The sequence below is a fragment of the Gymnogyps californianus genome, chromosome 2 (genome assembly GCF_018139145.2).
Source record: "Gymnogyps californianus isolate 813 chromosome 2, ASM1813914v2, whole genome shotgun sequence".
Classification (NCBI taxonomy): domain Eukaryota; kingdom Metazoa; phylum Chordata; class Aves; order Accipitriformes; family Cathartidae; genus Gymnogyps; species Gymnogyps californianus.
In genome coordinates this window covers 149,662,325-149,689,196 of record NC_059472.1, presented here as the reverse complement: position 1 = coordinate 149,689,196, position 26,872 = coordinate 149,662,325, and the positions used below count along the sequence as shown (strand labels likewise).

At 37.5% G+C, this 26,872-nt stretch overlaps 1 protein-coding gene across 1 annotated transcript; it reads left to right on the top strand.

The window, feature by feature from the left end:
• Positions 1-398: 398 nt before the first annotated feature.
• LOC127013113 (protein adenylyltransferase SelO-like) lies at positions 399-26,045 on the top strand. The gene is made up of 19 exons (XM_050891724.1): positions 399-603; positions 1,839-1,957; positions 2,204-2,332; positions 3,084-3,148; positions 3,252-3,308; positions 3,408-3,506; positions 7,132-7,199; positions 7,907-7,994; positions 9,820-9,889; positions 10,523-10,595; positions 11,328-11,411; positions 13,485-13,614; positions 14,278-14,322; positions 14,410-14,491; positions 14,581-14,673; positions 18,081-18,160; positions 19,038-19,081; positions 24,839-24,918; positions 25,238-26,045. Exons 1-19 carry the CDS (start codon positions 399-401, stop codon positions 25,358-25,360), a joined length of 1,734 nt encoding a protein of 577 aa, XP_050747681.1. The 3' UTR covers positions 25,361-26,045.
• Positions 26,046-26,872: the final 827 nt, after the last annotated feature.

The following is a 26,872-nucleotide window of genomic DNA, read 5'->3' as shown; positions in this document are numbered from 1 at the left end:
GGAGCCCCCCCCTTCATCTCGCCGTTCCTCACCTCGCCTTCCGCCGCTCCCTCGGGGCGCCGAGCGCGGCTGAGGGCCGGGCCCTGCCAGGTGGCGCCGCTCTCCCGCCCGGCCCCCGCAGCCGGCTGTGGGACAGGGCTTGGGCCGCCGCTGCCCTTCACCGGGGATCCGGCTCTGCCGGCCTGCCTGGCGGGCGTGTGGGGGCGGCCCGCCCGGCCCCAGCCCAGTCAATGCAGGGAGAGCGGCTTCAGCGACAGCCGCTCTGCCCTTCCCGCTCGGAGAAGGCACCAGCTCTCCCCTGAAATCTCTGTGAAGAGATAAGAGAGGACTTTTTTCGAGGGGAGGGAGACTTCAAGCCGGTTTCTTGCGTGACTTGGTGAAGGCGAGGTTTGGGGGACATGTGGTGGCCCCCCTGGATGGCCGCCTGCCTGGCGTGGGCCTGCGGGGCCGGGGCTGGGCGCCCGGCCGCGCTGTGCGCCTCCCGCGGGCTCTGCCGGGCTCCTCTCGGCCCGAACGCCTCGCACCCTGAGCCGGGTCACTGCCGGCGGCAGCGGGGGGCGGCTGACCTCTGCGCATGGCCCCTCTCCTCCCAAAGCCTCCTAGGTGCGCCCTGCTCTGCCCTGGTGCTTTGTACACCCTGCTCTGCCCTGGTGCTTTTGCTTGGTGGGTTCTAGCAGCTACTAAAGCAATAACTAAGTGAACACCTTATATAAACAGTCAAATACTTAGTACTTTCAAAATTAAAAGTAGATTGGCCATAAGGAGCTTTTCTTCTTTCCTTTGTATCAGCAATTAATCATAATGGAGAGATGCGTGAGTACCAATTATGTGTTAATGCAAAATTGATAACCTGACACCTGATTTCAAGTACACAAAGCGGTATAGCTCTCAGGCATACAGAATTGCCTGTAATAATAAAGATAATTTATCTGATAACATTACAGAAATAATTTCTTCAAGTGATGCATTAAGAAATAGTAATCGGTGATAAATCTTGTAGCAGCTGGCTATAACAGGACTTGTCATTAGAGGTATTTGAGAAACATGGCTAACGGCAAGTCTCCAGAGATGCTAACTTACTTACAATTTTTACAAAACAGTGACTGTGAGGTACTGGGATTTTATAATTAACATGGAATCGTAAGATTGTTGCAAGTAAAAATCCATAAAGATGTTAAAACACACAGTATTAGTCCAGTGTTTTAAAACAGTATTTGTCCTCTGTTACCATGGATCAGGGCATGGAGTAGGTCTGAAGGAAGAATGAAGCACGTCTTTTGAGTACATATGTTACGCTACAGCAAGAACTGCATCTTCTGACCCTTTCGTTCACTGTTTACATTACTCAGAGAAGACTTCGAGCTGGTTTCTTAGGTTACTTGGTGATCATTGCTGCATATGGACTGTATACCACAGTTACTGGTGCACAGTGACTTAATCTGTTGCACTACATCCTTCAGCTGTGAGGGTAGCTGAACTTTTCTGTCTCGTGCAAATATCTTTAGGTTGCGTATAATTGAGTGCAATATGAAACTGCCCTGAGACTGTTCTAACCACAGTTAATTGAATCTATGCTTAAATATGTTTTAGATGTTAAAACTAGCATGCCCTACCAGTTTCTTTAACTGCAGAATTCAATCCTTCTTTTCAAAAATCCCAAACAGAATAAAGTCCTGAATTTATTTGAGCTTGCTTTTCATGCAGGCTTAATATACATTGTGGTAAAGAGTCAAGTTTTAATTGTTTCTGAAGTATTTTGATTGGATTTAAGAGGAAAGGTATTAAGAATAATATGATTGGTTTTTAAAAAATATTTCTTGTCTGTTTCATGTTTACAGATCTTTTTCCAATTGATGTGATCCAGGAAAATTATGTCCGTAATGTGAGAAACTGCATTTTTTCAATCGTCTATCCTACACCTTTTAAATCTAGAGTTCGTCTTGTAGCTGTTTCAAAGGTTGGCTATTATTTTTTTGTTCATCTCTAATTAGTAGAGATTGTTAATACATGTACTAAAATATATTTTAATATTCATATGCTATTTATTTTAAAAGCATCTTATCAATATATACTTTAAACAAATAGAACATTTAACACATATTGTGAGATGTCTTTTATTAACGAAATCTGTAGAGAAAACACATTCATTACCACTGAAAATTTGATCATATTCAAGTACCATCTGTATTATTTTTTTCTCCAGGAAGTTCTTGAAAATATTTTGGATCTTGATATATCTGTCAAAGGAACATCCGATTTTCTTCAGTTTGTCAGTGGTGGGAAAGTGATGCTGGGGTCTGTTCCATTGGCCCATAGGTATGGGGGTCATCAGGTAACTGGCACTCGTTCTTCCAGGTGGAATTATGTAGGTCTTTTCATGTGAATTATACCTTGATAATACCTGTAAGTATATGAGTACATGCCTGTAAGTATATGAACACTTATTAACATTTTGATTGTAGATTTGTTTTTCATAAGGGGCTGCAGATGGAAGAGGACTATAATATTCTTTCATGGTACCATGTCTACTTTCTCTGCTTCTGTTTATGCCAGAAGGAAATTATCTTTTTAACTTCCGTTAGCTGCGGAGTCTGCTTAGCAGCCCTGCAGCCTGACAAGCTCTGATTCATGATAGGTGTTATCGGCTCAGAGGAGTGAAGAAGGACAGAGCTTCACTGCAATACCATGATTACTAAGAGTTAAGTTTCATTGAAATGGGTAAGATTATTCATGGAAAAGAATGGTAGAATTTGATTTGTAATTTCCAATTAAAACAAAATTACAAGCTGTGTCAGTTTAAAGGCTCATTATACAAAAGAGACAGGGCTGTAGCTGTACGTCATAGCTGGAAGGTAGAGAAAAAAAATGGGGATTACTGGCATTATTCTTTTTCTGTGGTTTTCTGATTCATTATTGGTGTGAGTGTGGAAATACAGCTTTAGGGATCAGTATCTTAATGACTACCTGACCAAATGTGTCATTATATTGTGTAGATCACAGAGAACCTACATGTAATTTGTACTGTTTCAAGTGTAACTGCTATAAATGATAGAAGAAAATAACTTGATTTTCATTTTTGTCAGTTTGGTAGCTGGGCAGGTCAGCTGGGTGATGGGAGAGCCCACTTGATCGGAGTATATATAAACAGGTGTGACATTTTTTTAAGTGACTGATTCAACTCTGTATTCTATTTAGCTGATTCATGCATAGCCCAAGGTATACTGTTAGAAATGCTAATGGTATTTTTGCAGTCATGGTGAGAGGTGGGAACTACAGTTAAAAGGGTCAGGAAGGACCCCATACTCGAGGTAAGTTGCAGTTAATCTATGTACACCAAAACTGGATGTTTTCTTTTTGAAATTTGCTTTGATTTTATGACCTATTGCTTATTTCTCTGTTCTCCATAGGAATGGCGATGGAAGAGCTGTGCTTCGCTCTTCTGTGCGAGAATTTTTGTGTAGTGAGGCCATGCACTATCTTGGAATTCCTACAGGCAGAGCTGCTAGGTATTTTTCTTTTCTTTTTCACAGCATCCTAATTTACAGGTAATTTTGTGATTGAGTTTCACTGAGCATCGATAAAGCAGGACAGTTATTTTCCGAGAGGATAGATCTTTCTTTTCATATGTATGCAATCAGAACAAAATATATCCCTCCAGTTTCGTAGATTTTTTGATAAAACTTTCCAGTAATAATGAGCTCCAGCAATTAATCCATTCACTTTTGTCTTTGGTATGCTTTAAAGTACTACTTTGTTTAAATAAGATCTTGTGTACTGTCTGTGTCTTGCAGTGAACAGCTGTTGTTCACTTGTAAGACTGTCTTAACTGAATTACCTCAGTTTGAAATCTGGTTCATTTTGTAAAGAAAGTAAAAAGAGGAAGTTCGATTGAGTGATTATATCTGACACTAACTCCCCTCTCCAGCTTTTATGATACTGCAATCAAGAGTTTCTTGTCTTTAAAAAATAAAATTTTTCTCTCCCTTGTTGCTCACCAAAAGACTTGCAAAATCAGCAGGACTAGATTCCTGCCCTGTAAATAATAATAATACCTTTAGTGTATGTGGATAATCAATTAGTCTATTAATACATTTTACATGGTTAATAAGTGAGTCTTTTATTACACTAAAGTTAAGCATTTGGAAGAATTTTTCTAGAATCAGGCCAAGTAGGAAAATGTTGAAAGTGGCTATTTCTGTATTGTCATAGTCACCTAGTTGCAATTTTTAAGATTGGTAGGAAAAATTGTCAGTCAGATGAAGAGACATTAATATTGGAGGTAGTACTGAATGTAGGTAATTGCTCTCAATTCCTTATTTGTGCAAACACCCCTTGAGCAGAGAGGGAGATTTAATAAAAAAATAATTTAAAACTAATTCTGTTTGAACCAAAGAAGACTAATACATTCACTCATTTGGATTGTTTTCACAGAATTAAGTAAACTGAATTTTTCAGATGATTGTGTTTAAAATGTCAAGTTCGTTTTGTGTTCCAAGTAGTCTCATGTCTGTACTCCGGCATTCCAGGCTTTAAAGAAAGTAAATGTTCTGCAGAAAAGGCCTGTACTCATCTGCCACATGGCTAGGTGTCTGTATTTGCAAAGTGTCTGCAAATCTCTCTAGCATTAATTCTAACACATTTGCTCTGTTGAAGTGCAGTGTTTGTAAATGACATTTTTGATGGTGTATTCACTGACTTCACCTTGAGACCCTTTGCTGTTGGCTGTTAATGCAAAACTTTAAATCTGTCTGCATATCAGCAGGAAAGCATCTGGCAAGGTTATAGCCTTTCTTTGCTGTCATCTCAACAAATTGTTCAGTGCAAAACCAATATGAAATTACTCCTTAACAGTGCACAAATTCTATTGAGTACACAGTGTGCTTTGGTTCTCTGCTGGCAAATTGGTTAAATGCCTGGCTCTCTTAACTGCTGTACAAGCTCTCCAGACTGTTTGCAAGACTTCATTTGGAAAAAACCCAGCTGATATCCATATTCTTCCCAATGGGGAGCTGTCGTACTGAGGCTGGTGGGATGCACTTACAGAGGTCTTGTCAAGTCTTGGCAGAAGTGTGGGGAAAAGCCTTACGGCTTATCCCAGAACACCCAGCAGGTTGGTTTGCTCTATTAATTTTAAGTATTGTGTTCCCAATGGGGTGCTACAGTTTATGACTGTACTGCCAGATAAAGAACACTTCTTCATATGGTACCATTTTAGTCACATACTGGGACTACCAGTGAGCAGTGTTATGCATTAGGTCAAAAGAGTGAGCCAATATGCATAGTTTTCAGAGTGGCCCTTACTTGCATAGGGCTTGATGTTCATGCAAAACAGCAAGCAGAGCACTTGGGAGTGTAAAGTCCAGCCCTGAAGCTAGAGCCAGGGGTAGGGAGGGATATAATCTGTCCGTCCTTCTGTGAGTGCTGTGCTAGCTTCTCTGGTGTAAGAGCAATTTCAGTGCTCTGTTTCCTGTGGTTGAGTGTACGTCTGGTCTCCTGCTGCCTTCTCTCAAGTAATGGTACTTACCAACTACAGGGACCATTTGAAAACTATTTTTATAGTGGGAATGTATGTGTCTTTATGTGGCTGCTCAGCTATCTGGCCAGCTCTGAAGTGTTGCGGGTCCGTTAACTTGTATTAGTAACTTACCAAATGTTGATGCCCCCATGGATTTTTTGTCAGTAGTAAGAGAAATGCTGGTATTCTGCAGGAATTTTGCAGAGTTATATAGTCAAAAAGAAATAACCCTTCTGGCAGAGGTCTGTTCAAAACAGTAACATTTAGTAGCATTATTATTCTGACTCCTGTCCCCCTCATAGTAAAAAATTTCTTCCTTATACCTAGTCTGAATCTACCCTCTTTTAGTTTAAAACCATTACCCCTTGTCCTATTGCAACAGACCCTGCTAAAAAGTTTGTCCCTATCTTTCTTATAAGCCCCCTTTAAGTACTGAAAGGCCGCAGTAAGGTCTCCCCGGAGCCTTCTCTTCTCCAGGCTGAACAACTCCAACTCTCCCAGCCTTTCTTCATAGGAGAGCTGTTTCATCCCCCTGATCATTTTTGTGGCCCTCCTCTGGACCCGCTCCAACAGGTCCATGTCTCTCCTGAATAGAGGAATGTTTTCCAGTTATCAGCAAGCAAAAATAAAGAAGAAGAATACAAAATGAGCTAAATTTTCCTGCTGCTAGACTCTTGAACAATAAGTCTTCTGTGCCTATTGAGGGGACACCACCTCTTTCAGAAGACAGCACCAAGCATTACTTCTGCTGGATTGTCAGTGTAATCCCAGTTACTTTTGAGAGAAAACTTCCTACACATTAACCTAAGAGGAATATGATGCCCTTGCATAGTTTGTGAGGATTGATTCCATTTTATTTTTCCTGATATAACAGAAAATACAGTGAAATTACATATTTTATTTTGTAAAATGAATGTATGCTGTGAAATATTTTAAAGCAAGCAAAGTTGTTCCAAGCACTCACAAATCTCAATATTTGGATAAACATGAAAATTTATAGGATGTGCAGAATTTTAAGGCAAATGAAAGGAAGAGTTTGTTTTTAAAAATTCAAGTACAAGTAGCAGCGAAGAAGAAAGGGATAATTATAATGTATCATCAAAATTATGCCTTTTTTGTGTGTTGATACTATTTGAAGAGTTCCTGATTGCTAATGGTCCCAGATCTGACCCTGAAGTACCTGAGACAACAGTTTTGGCTCACGTAAAGGACAACTTCCATCTGATGCAACAATTTGGTTTCTAATTTCTCTGTCCTTCTAATTTCGCTGTTGTCCTCAGGGAAATTGTGACTTATTTAATGTTATCATCTCACTAATCAGTCACTGAAGTTCCAAATGAATGCAGTACTTTTTTTGAATGCCACCCCCTCCCCAAGAACAGTGTAAGTAATGGAAATTGGACAACATTGTAGAACTACAAAATAAATGCATCATGCTAATGAAGCTTGGTAAGCCTCAGCTTACTGTTTGCCTGTGTCATTTGTAAATACAAAGCTATGCCAGCAAAAAGATCTTTCTTTTTGTGAAAGAAAGTTGTATAAAATGTGACTTGATCTTCATTGTAAATTATTCTTCCTGAGATAACTTTTTAATGTTCGTTCCTTGTTTGTTACAGCTTAGTTGTAAGTGATGATGATGTGTGGAGAGACCAGTTTTACAATGGAAATATTAAGAAAGAAAGAGGTAATGAAGACATTTCAAAATAATATGTTGCAACACTGTAACTTAATTCTCCATTGCAAAAATGAATTTTAATATGTCATATGTGTGTAATAAAAAGTACTAAATAGGCTTCATTTCATTTATTAAGATATAAAACCTCTCCTGAGAAAATCAGTCTGAAACATATCTTAGATAAAGAAATGAAGCCCTATGAACAGGTCTGGTATGATTGTGGCATATGTGTTGTAGGGGTATAATTTGTATTTTCACTTGCCATTACAAAAATGATATTGAAAACTAGGGAAATTTCCATTGTTCCGATAGCAATACTAGGATGGTGGGGACGCTACTGTGGCTGTGCTGTTGCTAAATCATCTACACCTGCTCTGAAAAAGAGTGGGATGGCACAGCATGGGGAAAAATCTGTTCATGTTGGTTCTTTCTTTGTTGCTAGCATCTCTGGAGTAATTCTAGTATTAATGCAGTACTGGAATTTTGCCTGTGTTTGCTTGGATAGCAAATTAAGCCTTATCATTAAAATGTATGTGTAGTAAAGTAATATTATACACATTCATCTGTTATGCTTTGAGCATATTTACAAAAATACCAGTGTAACTATGCATATATAAATTCTGCATCTATAGAAACAACACATGACAGCTTTTACTATGGAACTATTTTATTTTGCTGATACTCTGTTTACATTTAAACACATGTGTCTGTTTAAGGTGCAATAGTGCTACGTCTTGCCAAATCATGGTTTCGTATAGGATCCTTAGAAATCTTAGCTCATTCTGGGGAACTGGACTTACAAAGGTTTGAATTTAATCTTCATAGTAACTGTATTAGTTTTCTTAACAATCAAATATATATTAGAATGCGTATGTACAGTTGGAATTTAGACATAAATTATTTAGAAAGGAAGCTTGCATAATTTAGAAAGATAACCTGCTATTTTTATACAAGCATACAAAAGATCTTACCTCATAAGGGTAAAACTTCCTAGATGTTTTTGAAGGCCTGGATCTTACAAAATGTATAGCTGAAATAGTTCTGGTAACTAAGCACTAGGGAGGAGTTGTTTGTTTTGGAAAGATTTGTAAATTTCAAGTGTAAGTTCCTACATTTCTCTCGATTGTCTGTGAAGCTAAATTATCAGAAATATGAAATAAATCACTAGCATAAGTATGTTGTATAAAGTATGCTCTCCAGAAACATGCAGAATCAGAGAAGTATACTAGGTAAGAAATTATTGCACAGTTTTAAGCCTCTTAGCAATATTAATTTGCGTGTCAAGCAATTAGCATGACAAATTTTTAGGTCTGCTGTAAATATTTAAAAGTTGGTCATTTCTCCTCAGGAGCAATAGAAATTGTTCTGGGGTGCTTAAAAACTAGCAAGAGCTCATAGCAGCAGTTGTACATTGTAGTAACTGATAATTCAATTTAACTTCCCGCATCACTCCACGCTGTCTTTGTTCCTTTTTTTTGAAATCTCACAGCAGATTTTAGTTGTAAAACTGAAAGACTGAATTGAGGAACTGATTTTAAGTTTTGTTTTCATTTTTTTTGGTGAAAGTATTTGTGACCCATTGGATTTAAGGAGCATGTAAAGATCACTTGTACTCATGCAACATAGATGACTCCTTCCTGCCTGTTTTGGAGGGGGCCTCAAAAAGAGTGGCCAAGAGCAGGCCAAGGCTACTGTGACTGTCTGTGCTTCCTCCTCAGAGAAGGTCCTCCTGAAAAAGGATGTCCTGGAGCAATGAGCTAAAATTCAGAGGCAATAGGTTGGACACCCTTCTAAAGGTCAGGTTGCTAGGTACTCTGATAAAATCATCACAGTTTGAGGAGAGTTCAATGATTTGCTCCAACAACCTGATTAGAAGGTGAAATCTAGATATTTGTGTGCGCAGCAGCACAACCCTTGCCCAGGTCCAGCCCTTGCCCAGGTCCAGCCCTTGCCCAGGTCCAGCCCTTGCCCAGGCTGCCTACTCCACGTGTAGACAGTGCTTACAGCTTCCTGTGCCAGTGGCCCTGGCTGGCTCTGACCACAAGAGGGTCCTACAGGTTGCTCCTAAATGTACTAAATGCCAGCCACTCTACTTTAAAGCTTTAGATCTGCAAAGATATGCATCTGACAGGCATTGCAATTTTTAATGCATGTATCCCAACTTCCTGAGCCTGTCTTGTAGGACTATGCAGCACTGTTTTGGGAATGGCCAGTTACTATGGCAAGTAACCCTACTTCATAAGAATTCAGCCATAAAATTTTCTTTGTGAGAATTCTGATGTAGAATTATTCCTTGTAATCATATACTTTTTTTGGATACACAAACGTTTTTTCCCCCCTAAAAAATAGATATTACTGCATGCAAAATCAGCTCCTGGTGTGCTCTGGAAGTTTAACACGTGGGAATAATTTTAACTCTACATGGCAGTCTGACTGGAACCTTAGGTTTTATCTCTAAGCATTTGGAAGGGCTTAATCCAAGACTCATTGGAATAAATAGATTGAGTTTTCTAATAACTGTTTGCAGCAAGCTGTAGATCAGCATTTAGCCGTTTGAAAACAAGAATCTTGAATGATCAGTTCTAAAAGTACCAGTTTTGTTTAAAGAATTCTGCCTCTTCTATTACAGAAGATTGCTAGACTTTATCATGCAGGAACATTTTCCATCAATAGCCATGAATGATTCAAATAGATATCTGGTAAGTCTTTTTTAAAAGTTATTTTTATTTTCCACGAGCATGTGAACAAAAATTATACAAAGCTTTTCAAAGTTTCAAGTTTTAAAAGGTTTTAAAATTTGAAGTTAGCTTCCAGGTTTTATTAGCAAAAGTCTGTTAATTCTCTTCAGTAAAAACCTGCTTCTTGAAGTTTTTTTTCTCAAAGTCAAATAAGAACATTCTTCACCTCTTTCATTATGGAAATGTTTATTGGGAAGCTTCCATTTTCTGTTACTTTTTGTTCTCTTACTGCTCAGATTTTAAGTGAGCAGTGGTTGTGAAGTGATGAATTACACTTTTTCTAGTATAAATGTAGTATATATAGTATATACCAGTATATGCACTAGTGTATATAGTGTCATTGGGGGTTTTTTTTTGACTTTTTAATTTCTTTTAGGGCATCTGTATGTACTTATTTAACTATAGTCTTTGCTGGATAAGGTTATTGTGTAGTCACATCATTTAGAATGTGAATGAAAAGTCCTGACAGACAGACACACATTTAAAAATAGAACGTATGACATGTTTCTAAAGTGAATCAAATGTTTATGTTATTTATTGTATTCCATATTTTTGATTCAGAGGACTTGAAGTAAAAGATGTATTTGATTTCAGGAATTTTTCTCTACAGTCGTATCAGAGACTGCAAATCTGATTGCATTGTGGATGTCTGTGGGATTTGCACATGGTAAGCTGCAGTAGATGGCATTTACAGGCTTTACAGGAGTGACTTATAGTCATACTTAAAGATGGCTTTTATTTGTCACTTTGTTCCTCAGTTCTGATGTCTTCACCTACAGCAGTATCTGTTATGCATTAATATACAAGTTTTTTCGTAACAGAGTTAGGAGCACTTTCTGATCTTTCAAAGCATGACTGTATCTGACAGAAGCAAGAATATGGGAGCAAGAATATGAGAGCAAGAATTCTCAGAATTGTTGTCAGTCTGATGTACAGAGACCATGTATTGATGTCATATATAAGTTTAATTGCTCTGAATTTGATGCACCTACATAAAACCCTGGCCTTTTATAGTGTATAGGATACAGTGCTGTCCACCTTTATTTCAGTTTTATATTATGAAAAATAAAATAGCATTGTCTTGCTAATACAGCACCCAGTCAATTTGCAAGATGCTGTTTCAATGCTGTGTAGCACTGAAAGGAAAAGGAAACAGTGCCACCTAGGTAGAGAAACCAGATGCAAGATAATGTAGCAAACAGTTTCTCATTTTCATACTTAAAATGCATGCCAGGTCAAGAGTAAGAGAGACAAGTTTATTTTCCAGAGTCTGATTTCTGAAAGGTAACTGCTCCAAAGTTCTCTAGGTTCAGTGGATCTATTTCACAGCAAATTTTCTTGAGACTACAGGGTTCAGGTGGAATTTTAACTTTTGTTTCTCCTTGTTGTTTAATTGTAGGTGTGTGCAATACAGATAACTTCAGTTTATTATCCATAACAATAGATTATGGTCCATTTGGATTTATGGACTCCTATGACCCAAGTGAGTGTAGTGCCTGTTTTAAATATATTTTTTTACTTAAAATAAATTCTTTATATTAATTTATGTAGTTTCTGTGTGCATGAAAACTCCTAACATTATTAGCAGAAAAATCCCAAGCATGCGTATTGTTTGAAGAGTTTTAGAGAAAAAAATTATATCGGAGGCCAGTTTTATGATACACTATACAAGTTGCATTTCAAGTGCTAAAAGTCTTGTTAATGAAATATTAATATTAAACCCATTTTCATGAGCATGTTTCCAGTTGAACTTCATCAATTGAATAGATGCTACAACAGAAACCTAGAAAACTAAAAACTGCGTATTGCTGTAAGCAGCTAAAAGCAAAAGTGGTATACAGTAAGTTTGCATGCATCATGCTCTAGCTTTATAGTCACAGCAGCTAATTATATGTTGGAAGAAAACAAATCAAACCTACCCAGTCATGGCAACCGTTCTTTGAAAGTATGAACTCAGTCAGCCTGGGATTGATAGATACAGGTCCAGTATGTACATAAATGCATATTATTAGATTATTGTTTAGAGGTTGCATCTGAGTAAGCTTCAGAACCAGCAGTGGTTATCTCGATATCTGTTTTCATGAGACTGCAGCCTCAAATTAAGGAAATCTCCTGAGAATAAATGTCATATTGTTTCTATTGCATTGAAAAAACAGGGCTTTTCTGGTTTTAGATCTTTCTCTGTATGGTAGGTTGACCCCAGCTGGCAATTAAGGACCCACCAGCCACTCATTCACTCCCCCCTGCTGCGGGTTGGGGGAGAGAATTGGAAGAGCAAAGATGAGAAAAAGCTCATGGGTCAAGATCAAGACAGTTGAATAAGTGAAGGGGAAAAAAAGGGGTGGGGGCGACCAACAAGTGATGCAGAGGCAATCACTCACCACCTCCCACCACCAGACTGATGCCCAGTCAGTCCCCAAGCAACAACTGCCTTGGAAAAACCACCCCCAGTTTTTATTGCTGAGCATGACATTATATGGTATGGAATATCCCTTTGGTGAGTTGGGGTCAGCTGTCCCGGCTGTGTCCCCTCCCAGCGCCTTGCCCACCCCTAGCCTAACTTGCTGGGGTTGCAGAGTGAGAACAAAGAAGGCCTTGATGCTGTGCAAGCGCTGCTCAGCAGTAGCTAAAACATTGGTGTGTTATCAACACTGTTTTAGTCACAAGTCTAAAACACAGCACCATACAGGCCGCTATGAAGAAAATTAACTCCTTCCCAGCCAGAGCCAGTACATTCCAGAACCAGATGAAATGCTTTAGAGTTAAAATTCAGATTTGAACCAATCACCAGATCTGACAGATGTGTCACAGGTCTCCTCCTTAATGCTCCATTTGTTATTAATGTCCTCTGAGGACTCAGGCAATGCTGTGTGCATTGGTCAGCTTATCTGCATTTGATCGGAGCAAGGGGTTCATACTGCATCCATTCAGAGACTGGTGCTGTAGATATGCATACAGTTTACTTCTGGATACCTGTAACTTGCATAGCAGATATTTATTATCTCCCAAATAATGGATTTGCATACTGGAACATGTTAGCCCTAATTTTTATGTGAATACATAAAGCTTGCTTGTACAACTGAAACAAATCTTGCTTAGGTGGCCTATTTATTTAAATACATGTATAAACATGTTACTTTTCCAAAAATACTTATAAAACCTGAATCTGGTTGTACAGTTGTTTGCTTAGTCTATGTGCTAAATAGTAGCGCTATATGCAGTAAAAATATTGAATAAGACATTGGTTTTAGTGTAAAAATGGTCTTTTTCTGTTTAAACATCTGAATTGATTTTGTATCTTCAAGTAGGAAAATGTCACTTGTGACACATGGAAACTTGTCTGTGAAGGATGTATTGCTTAGATTTGCAAATAATAGATCTTCAGTTAAATCACTGTAAATAAGTATCCTTGTGATCTGATTTTAAATATTTAGTAACTTTACAGCTTTTATTAGTTTGCTGTGTAAGCATAAAAATGAATGCACTTCAATATTTTAACATTGATTGTTTATTGTAATTACTCTGTTGAGGAAAAGTAATGTTTTATTTGAGACAGATTTTGTTCCAAACACATCTGATGATGAAAGGAGGTATAAAATAGGAAACCAGGCAAATGTTGGGCTGTTTAACCTGAGCAAGCTGTTACAAGCTCTAAAACCTTTACTGGATCCCAGGCAAAAGCAGCAGTAAGTAATCCTTAAAATATCTTAATGCTTAAAAGAACTAGTGAGATGGGAGACCCTCTATTCACCATATGCATAGGAAAGAAAGGGATTAGCTTTTAAATTTTTTTTTCTAAGTGGAAATTGATTCTGAATTCATTATTGGCCAGAATGAGGTTGGAGGGAGGGGAGAAAGGTTTTCCTTGGTCATAAATAATAGCAAAATATGACTGGAAGGCGGTCCTAGATGTTATGTGGTCCGTTCTCCTTTCACTAAGGTAGGACCTTTGCCTGTAGTTTTCTGTTCTAAGTTTGCCTAGCTTGTTCTTTAAGATGCTTACTTATGAAGACCATACATCCTCCTGAAGTAATGAGGTAGTATTTTAATATCCTATTGTAAAGATTTCTAATATGAATCTTCTTTTGTGCAGTTTAAACTCATGACTTCTTACTCAGTATGAAAAGGAAGAACATTGTATTTTTCTTCTTTGCAGCAGCTATTTATGTATTTGAAGCCTGTTAAAATGTTTCCCCTCAGTCTTTTTCCCACTACAGATCCTAATTGATTCAGAATATCAATGTTTGTGAGATGTCAGACAGAAGTTTTCATTGTGTAGTGTACAGTAGGATTGTACCCACAGTAGTATTGTAGCTCCATAGAATTTGACATTTCTTTTGTTTTTGCAGAGCTTCCCAGATTTTGGAGGGATATGGTGAGCACTATTACATCCGGTATGGAGTTCCAGAACTCAAACCTTGTAGTCACAATACTATAAATTATGTTATGTGACAATTTCCTTACTTTGTTACTATTTTCAGTTTCACAGAACTATTCAAAACAAAATTGGGTCTTCTTGGTGAGAATGAGAATGATAACTATTTGATTGCTTTCCTCCTAAAAGTAAGTTTGCTTTGCTAATTTTGTTGGCAAACATCTGGACTGATACCCCATACTTTAAAAATTCTGATAGAAGTATCTTTTTTCACTAGCTTATGGAAGATACAAAGGCTGATTTTACAATGACATTTCGACAGCTCAGTGAAATAACTGAAGACCAGTTAGAGGAGCTCCATATTCCTGAGGTATTAATTAATACAAGCACCCAATTTTAGGAATACTTAGTATAAAATGAGTAAATGAGGTTGCACATAACTCTCGTGTAATAGAGAATGTCTCAAGCCATGATTTGCCTGGGAAATATGTCATTGTAGCATTAGTAAAGGACAGGGAGACTAATATATCTGTGTCATGCTACCACCCCATGTTAAGCCTGTGTCTAGTAATGAAGGATACATTAACGAAGAGTGCTAATGAAAGATACATTAATGAAGAGTGCTGAAGTAAAATTTTCAGCCTCTGGTACAGATCTAATACGAGTAGTCATAAATATTCACGCACAGGTGGGAATGTAATTTTCTTCATGTTTAAGATGGGTCTGCTAGAATTTTCCTTCCTTCCCCTCCCTTTTTTTTTGTTTTGCTTAGTACCTTCTGATGGTATTTTGTAAGAAAGACACAAATGAAGTTGCACAGGGCTCATAAGGAAAATTTCAACCTCGGGTCGATCAAACTATTCCTAACATGGGTTTACCAAGTGACCTAAACATCTGCTCTCAGGCCCATCAGCTTGTCTCGGTATCTAATGACAAGTGAGATCCCATCTCATCATAAACTCGTGCTAGAATCTCAGCCCACAGTGGCCTCTGCCCTTCCTTGGGCACAAGATCAGTTCTAAATGTAGCTTAAAGCATAGTGTCGTGGTTTAGGCCCAGCCGGCAGCTAAGCACCACACGGCCGCTCGCTCGCTCCCCCCGTGCCCGCCATGGTGGGATGGGGAGGAGAATCGAAAGAAAAAGGCAAAACCTCGCGGGCTAAGAACAGTTTAATAGAACAACACAAGGAGAGAAGAAATAATAATAACAATAATTCTAACAAAAGAGTATGTAAAGCGAGTGTTGCACAATGCAACTGCGCACCACCCCGAACGCTATGCTCAGCTCCTTCTCCAGCCGTGATAGCGCTCCACCCCCCCAGCTCCCCCAGTTATATACTCAGCATGATGTCAGTATGGTATCGAATATCCCCTTGGCTAGTTTGGGTCAGCCATCTCGCGTGCCCACTCCCAGCTTCTTGTGAAAATTAACCCTATCCCAGCCAAGCCCAGGACACAGAGGAATACATTTTGTCACTGTGTCCTGCTCAGCCTGCTATCCCATCCTGGGTTGCTCCTAAGTCAGCCTAAACTTACTCTTCAGGACCAAGTATAATCATAAAAGAGATGAGAGTATTAAAATAAAAGAGAGAAACTTACCTGGATATAGTGCAATCTTCAGAAGTGGAAATATGGCTGAAATGTTTGAACTGGAGTGAGATGCTAGGCAAATAATAATTGGATAAAAATGTAGAGGGGGAATTCTGAAAAGAATGTTTGTAAGTACCTGATCTGGAAAGGAAAAAAGGAAGCCTTTTTGCAAGAGCCAAAAGGATTTTTTTCCTTTTTTTTTTTTTTTTTTTAATACAGTGCCTTTTCCATGTGAGGAATATTGTTCACTTTGCCTGGGAAACTTCATTGCCTTTCCATAACTTCTGACTTATTTCTGTTTGTCTTTGAATCTAATTTAAAATGAGAGCAGGTGGACTTACGAGGTTCTTTTAGGGAGCAGAATGACTGTGTGTAAAGCATAGAATGAAAATGAGGGGTTACTGTTTCTTTTTCCAGTTGTGTCCTAGATAATTAAGTGATTTTGACCAAATCCTCTGTTTTTCCTTGTTTTCTTCTGTTAAGTAAGAGGTCTAACCTGACCTTTTCTATGAGTTTGAAGCCATTAATAGTTAAAGTTGAGATTTTCTAGTGGTAAGCAACAAAAATACAAAGAGCTGTAGCTGTGGAATTAATCATTTGTACAGAGGGGGTGATAAGAGGATGGGTGTGTTTGTAAGAGAAGGTATTCTTGCCATAGAATACAAGGGATTTTTCCATTTCTTAGTGGCCCACATGCGACAGGAAGAACAGAAGCCACCCTCATGTAGTATGGAGCCACGCCCAGACTACTGCAGGAGTGGCATTTCTGACAACTCCATCTCCCCTTTTTTGAAGGTGCAGGCTGAGGAACTAACCACCATGGTGTAGTTGTGACCCTACTACTACACTGAGTGTCATTTGCAGGCTTCACTTGGTAGCAGCTGACTTTTTTTTTTTTCCACACAATGAAATAATTTAGGCCACAAGTTGTGAGTCTCAAAACTGATGTGGTAAAGCGGCTACAATTTTATGCTGGTAAAAAGTTTTATTTTTTTTTAAAGAATTTTTTTTTTTATATTAAAGTAATTTCACCTGTTGTTTATTCACACACTAATACTTTGTCAGGAGCAAAGTAAGTTTTCATATTGGTTTGTAGATCACTTATGTTTTTTTTTCAGCTGCAAACCAAAACTGACCTAAAAATGTCCCTTTGGGACACTGCAGAGGTGCTTACATTTAGTACTAACTAGAAACATTCTGAAATTCCTCCTAAAGCAGCGGAACCCTGCATGTCTTTAAACAAATGCTTCACTCCCACCCACCTGCCCGACCTTCAGCTCTTAGTCACTTCTGTAATTTTAACTCATTTTTATATTCAAATGTGGTTTTAATTATATTTTTTGACTCCCATTCCTTTAAAAAAACACAGATGTGGTCAAAACTTTGTTTTGTTCTTGCTTTTAATTTCCCTTACTTAACTTTTGCCCATTTTTTTCTTGTATATTTGCTGTTAACCTGCTTTTATCTATGTCTGTTTCTTTCTAATCTGTTCTTTCTCTGAAGTTCTTTTTTTTTTACTGTGAGCTTTGGCTACTTTCTCTCAACCGAGCAATATGAAGCAGCTGTTAGCTCAGTGTAGTCAGGCAGGGAAGCCTAGTTTGTGGTGGTTGTCCAACACTGGGGGCAGTAACCCCAAGCTCTGGTTTCTCTCTATTTGCCTTTTCCAAGTTCTCTCTCCTCTCCCTTCTTCCTCTCCTACTGTCTTTATTCTTCTCCTCAGTCTTCTCCTATCCCCGTAGCCTTAAGTTTCCCTTTATCTCCACACCTTATCTATCTTATCAATATATTTTTCTTATTCCACAATTTCAGGGGCGGGGGGGGGAAGTCTCTACAAATAGATCTGGTCCACATACAAAATTCAGAAGAGAGTAAAACCTGTTGTTATGTAGCCAAAAAAATAAAACTGGTCAGACAATAAGGCAAGGAAAAATAGGGGTGAAGTGCTGGAGGTGTTTAGATAGAATTTGCCATAACAGAGATGGATTAATATAGATATATCATGCTAGCAAAAAGAAATAATTTACGTACAGAGGAAAAGATACTAGTAGATTTTGGGGGAGAAAATTTGTTGAAGGGTCATGATATGTTTCCCTCTTATATCCTTTTAATGTTTGTTTGCTTACTTTGGTTTTTGCTTAACAGGAACAAAATCCTGATTACCTGCCATTAACTGTTTCTTTCTCTTTAGGAGTTCTGGGCTCTCCAGGATCTGGGTAAACACAAGTTATTTTCAGAATGGGTTACTATGTACCTCTTGCGATTAAATCTGTAAGTCGATGCAGTTTCAAGTGTAAAAATAACATCATGTGTATTTGCCAGAAGCAGGCAACTTTAATCTGCAATGATTTTCCATAATCTTTAGCGGGTCTGGTAAACTGGCCCAAACATGGTTTCATATGCATTTTTTGTCTTTATGGTTCTAGATTATGCTAGATTCCATAATAATTACTGTTGTAGTTCTGTTTTAACACACAGGTACATAAAAATGACATGGGAGGAGTGGTCTGTATTTGCTGTCTTTCATTGAGCAACCGATCAGATTTCTTTGGTTAATAATTTTTGTTAAAATACCAGTCCTACAGATTCAGTCCAAGAATCTGAAAGTCAGGCTTTGCAAATACATAGGAATGAATAGTGTTTCATTACTGTAATACATATATTTTTTCCTGTGTAATAATATGGCTTTAGGATGACAGGGGGTGGAAGCTGAACAGTTGTGAATACACAAACTGTATTTGGAAACCGCTGGTGTTGCATAGATAGGGACATGTATGTTAGAACTTTCTAGCAATTCTTTTGTCTTAAATCAATAAAGAATGTAACGTGTTTTTCTTAGTCATATATGGTATGCATGGCTGATAGTAGTGAAAAGAAGTACATATCAGGTACTTGGAAATTTTAGTCAGTAAATACAATTCTTAGGGAAAAAAATCAATACAAGATACAAAACCTACAAGAAAGTGTGCAGTTTTTTCCAAGACTGATCGTTCTTAGAAATTCACACCTGCTTCCACTGAACACAAAAGCAGAACACTTAATGATTTTAATGAAAGTAAAATAAAATATTTCTAAAAATAAATAAGTATAACCCTCATTAGCTAAAGTACTTTCTTTTTTCTTCTTTTGGTTTGTTTTCCATGTATAGTAACAAGGGTGATTCAGACACCAAGAGAAGAAGAAGAATGACAAGTGAGTAAAACAATCCAAAAGAATTCATATGCTTGGAGATGGCAGCTATCTATTTACATAGGTTTCTTCAGTGTTAGTTATTTTTCCTTTTGAGGAGAACTAAAATGTACTGTTTTTCTGAAGAGGAGAAACTCTCATTACACTGCTGCAAATCATGTAATACTATACATTCACTGTGGCTATCTCTGGTGTCACCCAATCGTGTGATTAGAATCTAGCCACGTGTGTATGTACTTTTTATATAAGCCAAGATGTTCCTTGGTTACAGTGAGGCGCTCTTCCTCCTTAGGGGTCCTTCCTTTTCCCTCCTTAAAAAAAAAAAAAAAAAAAAAAATCCTTAATTTAATTGTCTGCATTTATGAAGAAATTGGTCTGGCCCAAACACCTTCTGTTGTGAATACAGTCGTAGTCATATCAGTTGACTGAGACCTAAGAGTATGAGATCATGGAATGCACCACAACTACTAGTCCAAGTTGCCCTTTAGATTCTGCTGTTTTTGAAAGACAGAGCACATGTCCGTTCATATTTCGGGTGACTGAAATCACAAGTGATGAAGACGTCACGAAGGAGGCTTTTCCTACCAGTATCCACAAAGGCTACTCTGACCTGTGTCACACCATAGGTGAATATAGACACTGAAGAAGTCCAGCTCAGCTGTCCAGCTATGGTCTCATTCCATATCAATCCTCATTTACCTACTTGTTTATTTTTCTTTCCCTTATTTGTTGTTTACCTTTTTGTATTTTTTCTCTTACCTTTTTTTTAACGCCCTTTTTTACAGTTTCCATTTGGGAGCTCATGAGATGCCAGGCCTCCAGCTTGTTCTATGCTTTGGTGCTTGTGGACTTGATTAATTTTATTTCCTTTTGTTTTCCTTTAAGAACTTAAGAATTACTGGCACATGGTCACATGGTTGTCTGTATCTTGTCATGTCTTAAGTGGGACTTCACCTTAGTGTCTTGAAATAATGGACGTGCTCTGGCTGCTCCCCAAGTTGTAGCTCTTCATTGCAAAGTAGGGTGCTCCCTGAAAGGGCCCCTAGGATTTGATTTCCTTGTGAGAAGTGCCCTTCCTCTTCTGCTGTATCTGCTTTTCCTGAGTGCAAGCAACATCTTTTCCTTGATCTGTACTTCCTTCCTTTAGCAGTCTGTGAATGTGTCAGTTAGCATTGCTCAGAAGAACATTGTTCTTCTCCGGTGATGAACCATTGATAACATCAGGAAAGATTCTGGTAGGCATCCTGTACTGGCTCAATGGACTGACTCAGTTTGTCTGAGTGTTCAAATATGTCCACATCCTTTCTACATGCTATAAAGAATTCAGGTTTCTGAAAGGCACCCACTTTTTTTTTCTGCACCTGGAGGAAAAAACCTCCTTCCTTACTTGTGAAAGGACTACCTAGTCATGGAAGGAAGGTACTTTAGTTCTCCAAGTTATTCTGAATACAAAATGATAGAGGTACTGCATTTAGCTGTCTGTCACAGCAGAAACAGCGGGTTCTGTGTGATATTCTAAGAATTCTAAGAATTATTCAGGGAGAGATTGTTTTGGATCTGCAGTGAGCTGTAGTAAATTTGCGAAATTTGCCCATAAAAGACAATGAGCAACTGAAAATCTCTGGACAAAAGGGAGTGAAGGAAATGGGGGATCTGATCAAATTGTGCATGAAGTATTATACACTTCAGTGTTACGCTGCTTTGCAGGGTGGTTTATTCTCATTTCTAACGGAAATGGCTGTACTCTTTTGTTAGATATTGATTGGCCACTTTCTTCAAAAGCTTTAATTGATTTAGTAGGAAAATGGCAGGAGATAGCACTGAGTTTCAGTAATAAGACAGTAAAAACTACATAGGGCACAAATTATCATCACATGGACCTTCAAGTTTGCATCCACATTTTCTAACCAAGGCTCCATCCATTTGTAAGAACACTTCTTACAACTTTACATGCATTCTTAGAAAGTTAATATGAAAATGGTTACCAAGAAGAAAGATTTGGTTTATTACTTGTATTTTGGTAGGGTTAAGAAGTTTCAACTGTGGGACTCTGAGGCTCTTAGCTCAACTACTGTTTCGAGGTTTTGAGCTCCCTTGTTTTCCTCAGCTAAAATTTAATGCTGAAAACTGTCTAAACACACTTCTTATTTTTCTGGTTTTTGAATCTGCTTTTAGAGAAGATTATGACATTCTGAGTTTTTATTCCACATCAGAAAGGATCTCAGTTTGGGGATGATCTTCTGCAAACCAGCATTGTGGTTTTGTACACGTATCTCAGAGGATCACATAGTACAGGAGACAGACAGGTTTTGCCTCCAGGACTACGCTTATGCTAGTGGTCTCAGTTTTGGTAGCAGTCCGAAACTTGATATGCAAAGATTCATGGTTAAGTTAGTTTTCTTCCATATAACTGGTCATCACAATATATTCATACAGCAGAGCTAGCAGATATTCCTAATAGACTACTGATGTTAATTTGTTATTGTTTTATTTAAAATTTTATTTTCCTTTTAAAATAAACAAACTTTATTACATTTTTGCTAGCTTCTCCATATTACAGTGTGACTGAAGTTTCTTACAGAGTTTTTTTGTTGTTGTTGTTGTTCTCTTTTACATTTAAATAGATCTCTTAGATGCCCCTTGTGATCCCTTAAAATTGTTTAAGTATTTGCTTGTAACAGCTGTCCCTTGTCAGTACAACTTGCAGCACAAATCTGGCTCAACTCAGTCAACTGTGCATTTTTACCCAGCATTTCATGTTAAAGACAAAACTGTCAGGGCTCTCTAGATTTTTATACGGGTTGGTAAGTCCTACTAAATTTCTTATTGCTGTCTTTAGTATTGACTGACCTTGAATATATTGCCATTATCACCTCATTATTCATCACCTTTCCCTCATCATTAGTAAGTCTAGTAAAATGTCTCATGTCCCAAAGTACATTACCTTGAAGCATTTCAAGTTGATCACTTATTCATTATCTTTATTTTTTTCTCTCTTCCTTTAGTTTTTAGTCCTTAGTAGCACTTTATCTTGTACTGCCTAAACATAGTTCCTTAGGAGTTGAGCAAAAAGTTTTGACAATCCAAATCCCCATACAAGTCTATCATTGTGTTTCTTTATAAAAGAAACATGTAAAAAAAATTGTAGACTAGATCATAAAATGCTCGTAAGGGCACAAAATTTCTTCTGCTTTGTCCTTTTCTTATCTGGCTTGTCTTATTCTCTCATAATTATCTTGTCACTTGTGTTAATTACAGATATTTTTAACGCCACCATGAAACTTGTCAGTTTGCAATTGTTAAGAATATATTTCTGGGACAAATATTCTCCTGCTAATATGAGTCATGGTTTTAATGTGAATTATCATTTTTTGTATGAGTCATACGTTAACTTCTCCACCTTTTAAATATTCTTTTTATATTGCTATCACACTTTACTATTGAAAAGCCATTTACTGGATGAAATCAAATACTTGGCCAGAGCAAATTACTTTGCCAAGTGGGAAAACACTGGTTTTTTAGCAGTTAGGGCAGGGTGTTGTTATGACTATGTAGAGGTTACCAGGGTTCCAAATAGCCAGTCGTATTTATTGGCTTTTGTTTAATATATGTAAGTACATACAGAACAGTGGTGATGTGAAAAAGAAGAATGTCTGTATCTGGATGGATTGCATCTCAGTCTTCATTCTCATGGAAGTCAGCACCTGGACATTGTGCTGGAAAGTTGTTCTATTACCTGGGCAGCTTTGATAAAGGAGGGAGGGGCAGTGCCACCTGAGATGCTTCTGGTTTCAGCCCATGTTCTGATTTTGTAAGAGAGCTTCACCTTCTCTCTTCTGGCAGGAACATGAGTGGTCAGAGTTCAGCACTTAGAGCACAGAGTGATTTTTTTGTCCTTTACTTTTCCAAATAACATAAAGACCCTTTGTGTAATGCTGCTGTATGTCAAATCTTGTGGCTTAAAATGGCTATCATTCAGTTCCAAACATAAAGAATTTAATTGTACTGTGATGCATAAAATAATCCTGCAAGTGTTGTTTCACTGATTACATAGCTTCAGTAAATTCTAGTTTGTTAGCTGGTTAAATGGTGCTTTTTAGAAGCAGTGCTTATTACAGAGCAGTCTCTTCACTGCGCTAGGCACTAATTCTGGATGTTATTAAATATGAATAAAGTCCTGCGACTGTCTGACCACAGAACCTTAGGAGGAGCCAGTCATAGCTTTTCTCAATGACATCAATTGTCTTGGTAGTCAGCTAGGATAAACAAGTTATGTTTGCAAGCCGAGGAAGCAGTACAAGGAGATGCAAGAACAGAGTGAATTGGGAAATGGAAATAGATGAAGTTTAATGCTTGTATCCAAAATATTGTTTCTGATCATCCCCCTCCTAATATAATTTATTATTTGTAAATAAAATAACATCAGAACTAATTGATTAGAGGAATTGAGTAGAGGGAAATTTGGGATGGTGATTTTGATGAATACTCTGCTTTCTCTAATACCCTCTTTCAAATATGCTGTAAGAGTATAAGAATATTTTATAAAGCTACATGGACTTTTTGAAAGAAATGTCTTATATAAAATATGAGGTTTGAACTAATATTTATTCATATAAAACCTACTGAGACATCAATGGAAAGGGAAGGAACAGATGAAGTTTATGTATGTCCATAAATCACAGACTTTTGGTTTCAAATCCATGGGTGATAATGCCTCTGGTATCACTGATTAATCTCTTCAGGTGATCATCACCTACTGAATTCGGGAAAATATGCAGACCAACGTCAAATTAAACTTAAAATGCAAGCTTGAAATGTTTGTTACAGTTAATCTGTAACATTGTTTTGATCATTAATTAAAGGGAAAACTTTCTGAAGCAGAATCCTAGGCTTTAATTGCAGAGCAAAAGTAAGGGTTGTGTTGACGTTATCTGCTAAAAAATTGATAATAAAAGCCATGTGTGCTTATGAGAATTGTCCTCAGCATACAGTTTGTCAGAACTCCTTTTATGAGTTGTTAGTTGCTGTCCTGTAAGATACAGCCTGGGTTACTAACTCAGCAGTTTCATTTTCGACGTCCCTACAATCTCCCTACCACTAATTAGACACAATCAGCCTGGAGCATGCCAGAGAAGCAGTGCAGCTGTCATGGGTGTTTCCAAAAAGATACAGCAGACAGTTGTGGAAAAAAATGTGGACCCCCTTCCTCCCAGGAAACTAAAAGGAATTACAAAGTTGAAAAAGTAGTTTCTAAAAAATACAGCTGAAATCCAACATTAAAGGCTTTTATGGCCAAACTTTTGATACATGATATAGAAGAAGGAATATCTAAGTACATATACTTTAATGAATATCTCAATAATTCCTTTTTACATTAAATAATACTCATTTTTATGATCTCCAGGATTGTATCGACAACATTGAAATATACTTTCCAACAATGTAGCAGGAACCTAGGCCACGGTAAACTAATAGCATTTGAAAAGTCTGCTGGTGTTCATAACAGGAAATCCTTTGTGTATCAATGTGATGTTCTACAGTATTCTAAGGCACTTTGGCATTACTGATTGTGCAGGTTTAAAAAAATCCTTTTAGCAGCTCATAAAAACAAATAAGAGTCATTCCTTTTCCTTTTTATGCGTTTTTTTTCTTGATGTGCAAATTAAACCTTGAAGATTTCAATGACATGTTTCAATGACTGTGTTTTGCTTTTGTAGAATATGTCTAACTAAATTTAACACAATTTACTTTTGGTTTCAGCTGTTAATCCTCGATACGTACTTAGGAACTGGATGGCAGAATCAGCAGTGCAAAAAGCTAATTTGAATGATTTCTCAGAGGTAAAATTATTTCTTTCTTTCTTGACATATTTATTAATAATTGGCATAATTGTTAATTAAAGAGTTGTTGCATTTACACTTTGAACCTATATTACACTTTGACCAACATTGTACTATCTAATACCAATTACTATTAAAAATATTAACAAAACTATTAATAGTATTAAATATAACATATTAATAGTAGTACTAATAATAGTAAGCAACTCATGGAATAGTTTCTGGAGCCAGGAGAGTGCATAATATGAAGTGGCAGAGACTTTTCTTGTTTGCAGGAAAACATTTTATATAAAAACTTACCCATTTGAATTGCTTCCAGGTTCATCTCCTACAGCAGATTTTACAACATCCTTTCCAGAGACAGCAGGCTGCAGAGAAAGCAGGCTACTCCCTGCGCCCCCCAGCTTGGGCCAAGGATCTTAAAGTAAGCTGTTCATCCTGAGAGAAATTTGAACAAGCAAGAAAAATGATCAAGGTCTCATGATCTCAAATGATTTGAAGGCTCAGGCCTTCAAATAGGATTAACGGATCAAGCCACAGGAGCTTCTCGCCCTTACACTTTGTGGACTGGAATCTGCTACTCTGCTAGGCAAGACAAGGTCTTGACCAACTTCATAAAGTCTAAAGATTAAAGAAATGGACCACTATGTATGGTTGCATCAGCAAATTATATTGGCATTTATAACTCTGCCCTTCATCTTCAGCTGTGCATTAGTTTGAGTCCCAATATTTAAGTTCTGCCAAACTGTCACACTTAACCTTTCAGAATTCATGGCTGATCAGGTGGGTCTCAATAACTTATAATGACTGGTCAATTTAAAATCCATCTAAGCTAGTTTTAATCATACAGTATTTTGATGAATGTTCTCCTTGCTGTTACACACTGTTCAAATATAATTGTATTCTGAAGACATAAATGTTCTTAAGTCTTTTGCAGAGTTGGAACAGAGGATCGTCTTACACTTAGACCTTGCCACCTTTTCTCTTTTTGACCTTGTTTTGTCCCATTAAACTGCCAACAAAGATTTAAAGGAAATTCAGTTAAATAGTGAGCAAAGATGTCTGTCTTGGGAGTGACTTGCCCAAAAATAAATTTTGTTGTCTTTGCTGGTGTCAGGAGCCTATCAAGCTTGGCCCACTGCTCTTTGAAAGTGTATCTTTTGATAGTGGTAGAAAGATTGTTGGTGCATGGATGTAATGCCTCAGGAAATTTTCACTGGTTGGATATGGAAAAGGACTTTCTTGGAAGTATCTCACTACGTATGTAGTCAGGTCAATATACCTTTTGTATCTGGCCACCTGATGCTGTAAGGGACTAACAAAAATCTTGCAAGGAAAGTATTTAAAATTCAACTGAAGCTGTTACATAGAAGTCCTTTGAGTAACAGAGGGAGACTAGTCGTCGAGTCCTGGGTCTTGTTATTTATCCTTGTTTGATACTCCAATTCCACATCACAAAACTTAGTGTATAATTAAGCCAAAATTAATACATAAGTAATCATATCCAATGTTATGCTAGAAAATTTCCAGCAAAAATCACTTATTTGGGCGCTTTGTTACTTCTTGACGTTACCTTGTCTCTTCCCAAATCCAAAATGCATTGTTTTAGAATCTCCAAATTTCTTGAGTGCCACTTGATTCTGAAATAGAGGCTATTAAGTGGTATAATTAGCATTTCACAAATCTATTTCTAGAAATATAATTAGTGTGGAAAAAAAATTGATATTATTAGAAACCTTTCAGTGATTAAAAAATATTTGAATGCCTTTACTTCTTAACTATAATCAACACAATTATCCAGGATGGTTTCCCCTCAGATAAACAGCTGTTCAAATATAAATAGTTGTTCAGATGTAAATAGTAGTATCATAATGTGAGGAACAATATAGATATTTAAATACAGTTTTCTGGAAGTCCAGTCTGAAGTTTAAGCAACTTACACAAGTTCAGCCTG